Source organism: Anas acuta, chromosome 1 (assembly GCF_963932015.1).
Source record: "Anas acuta chromosome 1, bAnaAcu1.1, whole genome shotgun sequence".
NCBI classification, from domain to species: Eukaryota; Metazoa; Chordata; class Aves; order Anseriformes; family Anatidae; genus Anas; species Anas acuta.
In genome coordinates, this window is record NC_088979.1 from 82,890,616 (window position 1) to 82,903,801 (window position 13,186).

The 13,186-nt window shown below is 41.5% G+C and overlaps 1 protein-coding gene across 1 annotated transcript in view; it reads left to right on the forward strand.

Annotated features, from left to right (window-relative positions):
• The first annotated feature begins 10,075 nt into the window (after positions 1-10,075).
• Positions 10,076-13,186, forward strand: part of LOC137858326 (amine oxidase [flavin-containing] B-like) — a 49,429-nt gene continuing 46,318 nt past the window's right edge. Inside the window, exon 1 of the mRNA XM_068685865.1 lies at positions 10,076-10,228. Within this exon, the coding sequence (XP_068541966.1) occupies positions 10,183-10,228 (46 nt within the window). The 5' untranslated portion in view covers positions 10,076-10,182. The remainder of the gene's footprint in view (positions 10,229-13,186) is intronic.

A 13,186-nucleotide genomic window follows, 5' to 3' on the forward strand; every position in this document is an offset into this window, starting at 1 on the left:
ACATGACTTGGAAAATTCTCCATGTGATCTTGAGAGATGAACTTTTAAGATACAGAACAGCGCCCTGGAAGGACTCTCTGGTGTAAGACATCACTGCCATCTGCCTCCCCATTCAGAGCAGCAGGAAAGACTGTTAAGGGGAGTAATAATAATGCATATGTTGCTGAGTTCCTCTGTACCTTCTGTCTTACTAATTCCTCACATGAAGTAGCAATGTATCAGCAGTATCAGCAGTACCAGCACCACCTGCAATAGTATGAATGTAGCCATCATCCTGCCTTACCGAGGATCACTCTGGTCCTCCATCAACACATTGGTAATGTAAAACCTGCAAGTTTATTTCTGACCTTTTGATCAGCCCAAGTAAATACAGACACTACTGGTCAGTCCAGATCTGCAACACAGTTTGCACTAGCACTGCAACCTAGAAAACAGTTCTATGCATAGTGATGCCCCAAGGGCATGAAAATGGTGCTGTCTTTCTTTGGGATACAGTTCAAGGGTAGAAGCAGAGGGTTTTAAGAATTTGATTCCAAGGCATATAAGGAAGTGGTTACATGCTAGATTCTGCATGTTCTTTCACCATGTACCATGGGACCAAGTATACAGAGCACAAAGCCTCACAGCTGTGGAAAGGAACGCTAATCCACATTGTGCAACACCTTCTTTAGAGGAAAACCAGCAGCTGTTTCTCGAGGAAGTGCTTACTTGTAATGCTGTAAAAGCCAGTGTTCATAGGGACACCGGTTAAAAAGATACAAGTGTGTCAAAGAATCTCACTTCAGAATAAATTCCACCATTAAGCAAGCTTTGTGGTTACAGTTCCAGAGAAACTATGGAACAGTTCTATGAAAATGTCAGTTAATTAATCATGGTGTGTGTTTACTTTGCTTATTCTCTACTATTTTTATTAGTCAGTCAATCCCAGACAAGATAAAGACTATTCTAATGACCTCAGGGTATTTGAAATCACTAGCCAATATTCAAAAGGCCATTTCGTTCTGCCATTGACAATACATATCCTCCAAGTAGGAAAGTATGCAAATATACTTGGTTTATTAAAATCTTATGTCAGTGCTAAGGCTTTTATGACCGTGAATTCATAAGACCCGACTAACATAACTGCTTCAACTGCTTCACCTGATTGACACAACAGAAAAGTCACATTTGTTTGCCATAGTAATTACCAGATGTGGTATTTCTTGTATGTCTGTCCAGGTATCTCTGGGCAGGTATCAGTTCCAGAAACCTGGCTTAAACAAAAGTCTGTCTAACTTCAGTTAATTGCTTGCACACATTCATATTCTTTTAATCTAAAATAATACAAGAAGAGCAAATCATTTTATTTATTTATTTATTTAAAGCCAGGAGTTTTACAACAAGAAAGACCCCAACAAAGGAAATCAGAAAATAGTCCCTGACTCCAGTATGAATCTCTCACTGACTCCAGCAGTCAGTGGAACAAGATTTCAAGATAAGTTGGTCATTAGAAAATATGACAAGCAAAAGACGTGGCAGAAGTTGCAGGTGACTAGAAACTAGCCCTTCATACAGCAGCCTGCAATGCTACGAAAATGCAGTCAAACTTATTTTATGACCTGTCTCCAAACTCACAGAGGCATAGCAGGTAAAACAACCCACATCTGAACTAGCTATATTCACAACATAAACAAAAGCAGTAAGCAGTGCTACTGTGTTCAGAACTCATATAGGAATTTCCCTGACTGCTATGCTTACACTGCAGATACACGCAGGTAACAGGAATAAGACTGAGAAAGTTCAGGCTCAGTCAGCAACAATAGAGAATGCCAATGATGGGGAACCTGCAGAGAACAACACAAAACAAGACAGACCAAAGGGTGTTAGGGAAGCAGACAAGACTTCAAAAAGTGTAGAAACTCAAATCAGTGCATGGTCTGATCCCAGAGAATCATTTGGAGTTCCAATAAAATGCTTAAAATAAAAAAGATGTCTGTCTGAACAGACAAAGCAGATGGAAATAGCCTTGCTGAGCACCCTACTGAGGTGGCTGCAAGTACCTGCATATGGTGAGTTACAAAGGAGAAGCCCGACACACCACCACTAGATATTAACCACCCCCAAAATGGCATGAGAGAAAGCAATGGCCACAGCACACTGAAAGGGGCAAGCAGTGAAATCCGTGTGGTGGGCCACCAGACAAGGTTTAATTACAACAGAGAAATCACAGAAGGCATGCCTTGATTTTTTATTTCCATCTGCTGTTAATTGATAATTGCCAGAAGGCGAAGCATCACCGCAGTTCTTCTCCCAGACATGCAGACAGTAGGGTTAGGTATGTGAACATGACATGCTTCACCCCTCAATATCAAAAGAAACAGTTTTCATACCACAACCTATCTAGATGATATTATAAGTTAAGAATCTAGCTTATGAAGATAGAGTTGGGTCAGGAGAGGTTTTTAGGTAAAATAGTTGAACATGCTCTCCGTCCTTGACAAATCCATTCAATGTATTCACCAGCAACAAGAAATTAGATTTCCTTGCACTGAGAAATGGGAATGAGTCCCCTAGTGTGGTCCAGCTGGCTTCTCACAGTGAGAACTGTGATACACCTGAATTCAAAATATTTTGAATTTAGTGAAACTAGAAGAGAAAATTTGATTTGGAGATCTACAAACATAAAGTGAAATCATCAGGCTCATTTTGCAGAAAAAAAACTTATGACTGATCCTGGCTACAATGCAGGGAAATTTCAATAAAAACTTAATCTAATCTAGACTAAAATAACCAAGTGTTTCAAAAGAAGCAGGCTATAAAATTGAAGACAATAATGCAAAGACAGACCTAAATACTTACACAAAAATTAAAAAGAAGACAGCACAATAAGCCCTACTCAATCTTAGATTTAGATTCTAGATTTTAAACTATTGTACAGCTAGCAAGTGCATATTTATTTAATTAATTAATTATTATCTGGAGGAGGTTTGTCATTTATGAATATGTTTTAAAGGAAGCATATAAGGAAAAACTGATGAAGAGCTGGACTTGGGATTTATAAGGCAATTAAATATTTTGAAGAAAGCCTAGGCCTGAAAAGAATAAAAACTGTAATGATAGAAAGAAAAATAATATGAGTATGGAAAATCTATCCAAAGCCTCAGGGAATGGGATCAAGTCCTGACCCCACAGGATTTAGCACAGAAATACTTGGATTAAACTCAGCACTTTGCTGGGCTGGGATTTTGAGTGTTTAGAAAATGCAGAGTGCAAAGGGCAATTACAGGATAAAATTTGACTCTGGTCGAGCGTACAGCTAATGCTGACTGTCTGCATCATGGGTGCTTAAAATTTTTGCTATGATGTTAGTAATTAGCAAGGCCCCTGCCTTCCTATATAAAGGGGAGCTCCATGCCTGTTTAAGAAGCTGTATCAACTTTGCCTCAGGACACCAAGGGACACTAAAGAAAGGCATGGAGGGTGACCAGCACAACACAGAGCCTTTGCAGGGGTAGTCCTAAAGTCCATGGAAGTGCCAGGAGTCAATCCAATCCTGAAATCACAGCCACCTGATGCTTTTCAGGAACAATGAGATCCTATGGTCTATACAAAATAACCCAAGTAGTAAGTTTCCAGGGAAGATTTGCACTGATTTCTCCCTTTGTTCTAGCTTAGAAATATTAGTTAGCACTTCTATCACTTTACTGAAGCTACTCTCTGAGTAGCTCTTTACTCCCAAATTATATACTTGGCGTGGGACTTAGTTTGCTAGTTTTAATCATCTGAAAGGTTCACTAGTCTAACTCAGTTAGGTGTCCTTGGTGGTCAACGGAGAGACAGGAGTCTTGGGAGGATGCTTGTCCCATTTCTCTTGATTAATTATCTTAGCATAACACAAATAAGTCTCAAGACCTATGTATCTCTTCCATTTCACAGAGATGGTGTTTGTCAGCCAGTACAGGTGGTTAGCATAAGACAAAATGAACTCTACCTCTAAAAACTATAACATTTTAACCCTTTCCTCTTCAAATCTAGATTTTGCAATAGAAAGCTAGAAAGCACATTTCCCTGACCATTAATTATTTTCAGAGCTCTTCACTGAAGCTATTCCAATTTACCCACAGCATTCTTGGACTATGTAAATGTGTATGGAAATGTAAACAACATCTCCCTAGTAGTCACAGCAGCATTACCATATAGATACATGTTAATATTTCATATATACATACATAGTAGCCTCCTCAGTGATAATAACCCTCATATTGATATGTATATATATATATATATTTTTTTTTTTTTTTTTCTGCAGAAGAAGAACTTGAGTCTTGTTACTGATGCTGGACTATTTTACCACTGCTATAACATTTAGGGAATGAAGTGTTAGAAGATTTACTGGGGAGAAGACCTAATTAGACAATGAGGATATAGGACAATGGCTAAAAATGTATTATTTCCTTACGTGCTCTGAGTTATGTCATTATTAATTAATGCATGTTACATAGGACACTGTAGATTTATGTGAAGAAATTTCACTGCTGTAATCTGCTTTGCATCTTTAGCCTTTGCCCATCTAGGTCAAGAAAACAACAACAAAAGAGCTCAGACAGAAAAAAAAAAAAGATGTTACATAGCTAAGACTGTTGATTTTTAAGTCAGAAAATATGTCTTCTGCTTTCAAAACTCTGATTATTTTGGAGCAGTATCCTTCAATTACAAAACTAAATCTGTCTCTGTCTGAAGCAGGAAGATTATTTATTTGGACTACTTTCTGCCATTCTTGGTCATGCCCTGCCTGATGATCTCTTTAACGTCCTTTAGGCTAGAGGTAAACTGGAGAGCTTGGGGTACCTCATTCAGACTGACACCAATAGCAAACATCACCACAAACTTGCCAGTGAATTTATTTTGGAGTAAAATTTTGCAAAAGACAAAAATAATAGGAAATTGGACCACCCTGAACTATAGCTAAGTCAAAACCAGATTAACATAGTGAAGGGATGATCATGTGGTAATGAAAATAATTTATGTTGGAGTTTAATGTTTTTTCCTTTCTTTATATTTATTTATATTTATATTATATATGACTAAATATGCGTATACATGTATCATGTATAATTGTTAATTTGTACCCCAACTGCCCATGCTTAGGCCCCCATTTCAGCCCCAGGGATGCCAGTCCCTGCCCCAGCGAGGCCGCAGCAAGACCCAGCTCCAGCTCCCCACAGCCCTGCTACACCATGGGCCCTGCCCAGCAGGGCATATCCAGGCCTGTCCTTGGCCAGCCCTTGGGGAGGTGCATGGTGCTGGGCTTGGGGCTGCCCCAATGACCCCAGCTCCTGGTGGGGTGTTGGAATGGGCCCCGGATGCCAGGCTGTGCCCTGATCAACCCCATGGGGACCACCAGTGGTCCTGGCCCCAAGGGAGTGACTGGCCTTACAGTGCCTTGGTATTTGGACCCTTGTCTGCTCTTGTGCTGTGGCTCTGTGTACTCCAGAGAAACAAGTTTATATTTGTTCATCACATTTACTAATGGGATTAATGCTATATGTTTTATGTTTAATGATCAGTCCTACTTTGAATGGAATCTGGCTGATAAAATATTCAGGTTTTGCTTATTAGCTCTAGATTAATGTCAGACTGTTGTATGTTGGATTAAAAATCTTGGCTATTAACATTTAGGCTCTCAGGTTAACATTCTGTGTTAATCAAAATACATTTTGGTCTTGGCTGATGCTGCTTTAGGGTGAAGTGATAGACCAGACAACCTCCTGAGACTCCTTGCAACACTTTTCATTTATTGGAAAGCCTGGCATGGAGCTTATGCTCATTTAATTGCACAGCATTTCAAAAGCACTGACACGTGCTCTCACATTTTCTACACTGATCGTTGTAGAGAAATTTGAAATTATGTAACATGTATGCTTAAAGTATATTTAAACATGCCTGTTTTCTGTAACATCAATACTGAACAGAAACAAAGGTGCTAACTGGAACAGCTGCATAACCTGGTTGCAGAATAGCAAGAGGTTTCAGGCAATGTTCCCCATGCCTTCAAAGCATTCTCCACCATAATCCAGTAATGAACCATAAGAACCAAGTTCACCAGGTGCCTGGAAGCACCAAGTCTCAGTATACGCTCGTGGCTGATGGAAGATGTAGTCTCACTCTTCACAACCAATCTCTGTTATCTTTCTCTTTGTTATCTTTCTCTTCACACAGTTTTCCTGTACGTGACTGTGACTCCTTAAGACTGTGTCTAGACTTACGTGTGCTCCTAAGCCTGATCCTCTGACCTTCAGACAGCTTAAAACCTGTTGGGTCCTTGTGCCCTGTCTGCAGTTATGAAGGTCTGGGAGCTGTGCCAATAGTGTCCATCTAGCCTGTGTGCTCAAGCTGCCTCCCTGTGCTGTAGAGGATGGTGGGAAAGGGTGGGAGGCAGAACAAGTGCCCAAGGCTCAGAGATATGGACCTGGTACACTGAGGGTTGGCATCCAGACCCAGGGTTTTAGAAGAATTCTTGGCTCTGATCATATTGCTGGTGCTGAAGCAAGCTGGTGATGCAGGTGCTAATACAGCTTGCTGATAGTGGGGGAATCCATTCTGCCTCTTTGATTAAAGGCAATGTCAGTGTGTATTACCTGCCAGCAGGACATTTCAGCAGTGGAAACTGTCTCTTCCTAAAGCGGATACTTTCCAGCTAAAGACGATGAAGAGCAACGGTAACATAAATAACAGAAGGCTGGCATATTAAAAGCACTGCTATATAAGGAGCAGAAGCTGAGAGAATGTGTAATTTAGAATGCCACACTGGGTTTTCACCAGCCACTGGCCAGACGGTCATGAATCATGAGCCTAAATTCTACCTCTTAGTCTTTGCAAATTTAGAGATCTTTGGCTTTGACCTCTACTCCATCATCTTTCCACTAATTTCTCAAAATGTAGTCCAAGGCTGTCAGTACATTTTCTGCCAGACAGTATAGCTATTTATGCTATCTCATTACCACAGTGTCTAAGCGCCTAACAAAATTTATGGAAACAATACACTTTGGACACATCTCAGATGAGTTCCCTTCCAAGCTGAGAAAATGTGGAGGCTTTCAGCTGCTCTGTTTTCTCAAAAAGTTTTGCTTTGCTTGTAACATCGTGTATTCAAAGGATAGTGCACCAAAATCCAGGTAGAGGACTCCTTTGTTTGTTTAATTAGTTAGAACCACATGGGATATGAGAAGTAATAGGGCCATTAAAAAACAGAAACAGAATACTAATGTGATTAGAAGGGCTGTTTCTGTGCATAAGGAAATCTTTTTGCCATCAAAGAGGCTTCATTAGAATTACATCTACTGTTCTGGTCATATGTGTCGAAGATAAATACACTTGGGCTAAGACAGGTGTAGAAAAAGTTTCCTAGGATCAGCAAATGTGTCTCCCTCCATGGGAGGAGACTAATGGGTTTGACTAGCAGCAACCTTGTGAATAGGAAAACAGAAGGGAGAATATGATATCTGTTTAAATGCATCATTGTGTAAACATTTTTGAAGCAGAAGAGTCATGGATGAAAAAATGAAGCTTTGAAATGGATTTATTGCAGGAGAGAGGAGGAAAAACAACCGACCTGGCTGTAGGAGAGATTGGCTTGCTCTAGACAGATAGATTTATTCACTAAAAGGATTATGTGTCCTTGTTGTTAGGAAACCAGACTTAATGACCCAGATGTTCACTTCATTGTACCTCAGCAACAGCCCTTTGATGGCTTGTGCTATCAAACAGCCCCATGGACCTGCACATGACTCTAGGGCATGGACCACATAACCCAACTGCAGGCAATACAGCCCTCTCTTGTTTCTCATACTCACATTTAAAAAGCATTAATTATTCCTTGGCATCCCATGAGGAAGATAGAGACCAGAAGAACACCAGGCCTAAGTGCTATGTATTGTGGACATTGGGAACCTGGGGCATTTGGTATTAGGCACATAAATGTAACCATAGCTATCCCTGCTTATTGACCAAATAAAATGATCCACTTCTGCTTTTGCAATAGCCTCCCTCCCATATCAGTGTTTCACATGGGACTTGAAATGATCTCTACAACTATTATTTCTGACAACCATTTGATAATTGTATGTCTCTCAGCATGAAGAGGTCTTGGAATTTGATTTATCCTTGAATCAGAGAGATTCTTTTTTAATCAGAATACGTATTTCTGAGAAGAAACTCAAAAATGGCATCTTGTGTTAATTCAGCCTCAGCAGCTTCCCATTAACTTTTTGTTCAGGTTGCTTGAATTTCTCTCTTCATTGTTAATCACTTCTCTCAAAAATAATGAACTTCTCATCAGTCAGGCAGCACTGTTTCAGACATGGCACATATCACTTGGAAAAACTGTTTTCAGAGGGAGATATTTATGATACTTTTAATGAGGCAAATGTTCATATCTTCACATAGCTTCTAGGCAGAAATGCAAAAATAAAAATAAAAATATATAGATGGTCTCATCAGACTACTTCCTTTTGCAAGTTGATAAGTATATGGCCTTAACAAGGAAGAGTTCACTTCTTAAAAGACACAAGGATGGTAAGTAAGCAACCAGGCAAAATTTAGAGAACCTGGGGTAAGGAAATAGAAAAATAGAGAAGAAGTGAGGTGAGGAGCTGTGAGATTTTTTTTTCTTATTTTATTTTATTTCATTTTATTATTTTATTTATTTTATTTTATTTTATTTTATTTTATTTTATTTTATTTTATTTTATTTTATTTTATTTTATTTTATTTTATTTTATTTTATTTTATTTTATTTTATTTTATTGTATTTTATTGTATTTTTATATTATTTATTTTTACTGCAGGAGATGGGCACATTTACTGCTATCCATGCTCGCAATGATGTAAAACTGTCAGAGACAGCTGATCAACAAGAATGGAACAGAAAATTTCCTGGGCCCCACGCAGGGTATGTGAAGGTGACACAGCTCTGCTGGGCTGGCAATTAGATGCAAACATCTCACAGCATCTCTCTGAATCATACACATGCCTGTCTTCCTACTGCCTCTGACACACACCAGGATCCAGTGCCTCCTCAGCCCCCCTAAAACACCACATCAAGGCCTCACCAATAAACACAGAGGCAAAGGGAAAAGAGAAGATGAATCTATAAGTGATGAACTTTGTAGGTAATTGACCTTGACCCATCTTTATTCTGCCTCCAAACTCCCACATTTTCCTCATTCTCCTTAAAAAGGCAAGACTGCACCTGCTGTAGTCAATATTTGTGACTCCTATCATATCCGTCCCTGTCTCTGCACACCACAATCTATCACTCGAGTTATTATGGAAGAGGCAGAGGGAACCCTGTCCAGACTGCCATTGCTTACTTCCAATGTATGGCACCAGGAAAGAAAGAATAGACTGCCAAGTGTCTTTGGTTCGGAAGGGTCTTAGGGCTGGATCCTTTCTGCCTTGAGCTAGCTGAGTGTGGAAGGTCAAGTATGACTGACATAATTTCTAGATGTAGTCTGTATGGATATATCTGGGGAAGCATGTTTGCGCACACCACCTCCAGTCTCTTGGAGCCTCACTTGTCAAGTAGAAACCCAAAAGAAATGGAAAACCCTGTTGGGTCTCTAGGGGACCAGCCTAAAGACTCAAGGTGAATTTGTTGACAGAGTTATTTCTGGACGGGCCTTTTTCTCTCTGGGTCAGTCTCTTCAGGGTCTAGGCAGACAATGCTCAGCATATAGGCTGACCCCACCTCTCAGCAAGGCTCTCTTGCACAGTTCAAACCACAGTTGGCATGAGGTGCAGTTTATTTTGACGACCTTTCAAGGAAAGCCCTGACTGGGGAACGCAGTCATTTGATCCCACAGGTCCTCCAGAAGCTGGAGAGCCAACTCCAGCGTTGGCTGCCGCAGGTTCCCACTGGTGGCCCTGGGGTGGTGAGCAGATGCCGAGGACCCAGACCCCAACATAGCCTTAGGAGAACCAGCAAGCCCACGGGGACTACAACCTCGGGGCTGCGCTCCGCTACACCAGGGGCTTCTCTCCCCTCACCCTGCGGGAGATAGGCGAGAGAGAGCTGTATCCACCCCTCACCCGGGGCGGTGCGGTGCGGTGCGGGGCGGTGCTGCCCGCCCACCGCAGCCGGCCGGGAGACACCGCCGCCGCCACAGGGCGGGAGAGGAGCGGCCGGGCCGGGGGGGCAGCGCCATGGCAGAGAAATGCGACGTGGTGGTGGTCGGGGGCGGCATCTCAGGTGGGTCCGGAGGGCCGGGGTCCCGGTAGCCACCCTGGGGGGATGAGCTGAGCCCCGGCAGCCGCTCGGTGGGCTGCGGTGGGGATGGCGGCGCCGGGACTCCGCCGCCCCGGGAGCTGGGCGCTGCCCGGTGCCGGTGGGGGAGAGGGGCTGCGCTGGTGGCTTGATTTACCTGTAAAGTCACCGTCATCCAGGCTGAGTGTCACATTGTGCAGGTTTTATTTTATTTTATTTTATTTTATTTTATTTTATTTTATTTTATTTTATTTTATTCATTTCATTTCATTTCATTTCATTTCATTTCATTATTTCATTAATTTTTTTTCATATCTTAGCCTATTCCTATCTTATCTTATTTTATCACACCTTATCTTATTTTATTTTATTCTTCTGGTTCTTCCACTGTCCAGCCCCAGCATCCCCCAAATCCCCCCCCAGTTCTTGCCCCTGGAAGTTCAGGGCAAACAAGGGATAGGTGCTTCTACACTATGTCCAGGAGCATTATGCAGAGCACCTCAGTCACAAATCACTAGTTTAAAATCCTGGTGTTTTTTCTGTTTAGAGCATTTTCCCATAAAGGGAAAATGCCAAAAAAGAGCTGGATCATTTTGCAAGTTTCTAGTTCCTCCCCCAGCACAGGTATGATGGATTTAAGACTGTGAACGGCCCTGCAGAAAGCAACAGCAGGCCTGGAAGCCGTGTTGCACCAGGTGGCAATCCACTGCTTTTAGCCTAATCCTGCTGGAAGACCTGTGCGTGCTCACAAAGAAACTCTCGTGCATTTTATTCACAGATGCACGTGCCCAAATAGATCGTGTTATGTGCAATTGTTTCTTTCTTCTGTGCCTTCGCCATATCAAACAGCTGCTTTTTGGCCTGTGTCTGCTGGGAGGTGTGCAATATGATAGCTCTGGTGCTAATGAAACGTTAATCTCATTAGTGCGTAGCGAATATGCAGCTGTCCATGGATCCAAACAGCATCTCTTGCCAACCTGCAAACAAATTACTCAAAATGTGTCACCAAACATATGATTTAATTCATACTTTTTCTTGAATTGTGGCTTTTAATTTTTCCACTGCTTATTCCTATACAGAATTTCTATGCAACCATTATATTAAGGTGTACAGCATGGGATTATGTAGTGAATAATGCTGTGTTAGTTCCCCAGGCCTCACCCACAAGTTGCCAAGGCACTGATTATTTCCAAAGACAGTTTGGTCCTTTAAACTCATTAGCATCATTTTCTAAAGATGGTTCCCAGATAAGAAACTGCTGAATAATTATTGAATGTTTAAAGTTTGTTCATGTGGTTAGCAAAAATTAACTGACACTGTTTTGTGAAACATGACCGTAAGCACAGCATTATGGCTAATTTTTAACTTGTTTGACAATGACAGTATTACAGAAAATTAACCACTGGGAACTATCTATTCATGTCTTCTAAATGAAAACATCTTCAGTGGCATGTTTTTGTACAGATGCAACGCTACAGGTTCCTTCTCTTTAATGAGTTGGAGTCAAAGAGTTAGTGTAACAGATTTTAATAAATCGTTTTTCATTGTTGCCATGGGAATATTTTCATGGCAGGCCTGCGCTGCCTCCGTATGTTTTCCTGAAACCACTCTTGGAGCAGAACAGAGCAGCAGTGCTGTGTCGTGTTCAGTTGTGTGCTTTGCTCTTCTCTACCTGCAGCTAAAAGCAAGTGGCAGGGTGTTGTGAGGAACCAAATTTCCATTTACTTTCTTCTAAACAAAATCTTTTCCAAAGCACTCTGCTCTCATGGTATAGCAACTTTTCTCCTGCCCCCACACAGAGGCTGGAAAAATACATACACATAAAAATTAGTAACTGCCTTCAGTCGCTTTCCTTCACCTTTTATAAACCACTCCTGATTCACCTCTGTCTTCTATCCACAAGTTTCTTTGTAAAAATCATCGGTCTGGCAGCCAGGTGATAAAAATATGGTTTTCCATCTCGTTACTCTTATTGAAAACTCCTGCTGACATGCTAGACTGCTGCTGAGATCTTTCTCCTGTTGACTGGAAAATGAAGCATATGATTTTTGAAATGGGTCACTCTTTGGAGACCAGGTTTGTTATTGCTCCAGATTTGATTTGTGCATTCCTTTGGAAAGTCGCTGTTTCTAAGCTGACTCAGGAGCAGCCAACTGAGACTTTGCTGTTAGTGCCTTTAGGTGAGGGAGGCATCAGTAGGTGCACTGATGTAAAACAGTGGACTGCTCCCTTGACCTTCAGAGTAAGTGTTCTTGAGCTGTTACTGCCATGAGCACAGAAGTTAATCACAGAAGAAACAAGAAGTTGCTGTGCTGATGTGAAGATGTGAATAAACATGTCCCAGACACACCATTCAGTTTTCTGTTTTCTATTTGTTTATTATTTTAGGGTAATACAAACTCCATTTGCACTGCTCTCACCCTCTTTGGCAGCAGTTCTGCCCATCTTTTACTCAGATTTAGGTAGTATCATCTAATATATTAGGGAGGAAATATATTTCCTATGTAGGTGAGGAAAAAAAAATGGCTGTGAAAAACCTAACAACATAGATGGTGGGATTGAGTGCACCCTCAGCAAGTTTGAGGACAACACAAACCTGAGTGGTGCAGTTGATACGATTGAAGTAAGGAACCACCCAGACCATCCAGGCCACCCAGAGGGACCTGGACAAGCTTGAGAGGTGGGACCACGTGAACCTCATGGACTTCAACGAGGCCAAGTGCAAGGACCTGCATCTGGGTCAGGGCAGTCCCAAGCATGAATACAGTCTCAGTGATCAACGGATGGAGAGCAGCTCTGCACAGAAGCACTTGCAAGTAGTGGTAAATGAAAAATTGGACATGAGCTAGCAGTGTGCACTTGCAACCCAGAAAGCCGACCACATCCTGGGCTGCATCAAAGGAGGTCCTGTTTTATCGGTAAAATGTCTTCGGAAGGCTTTGA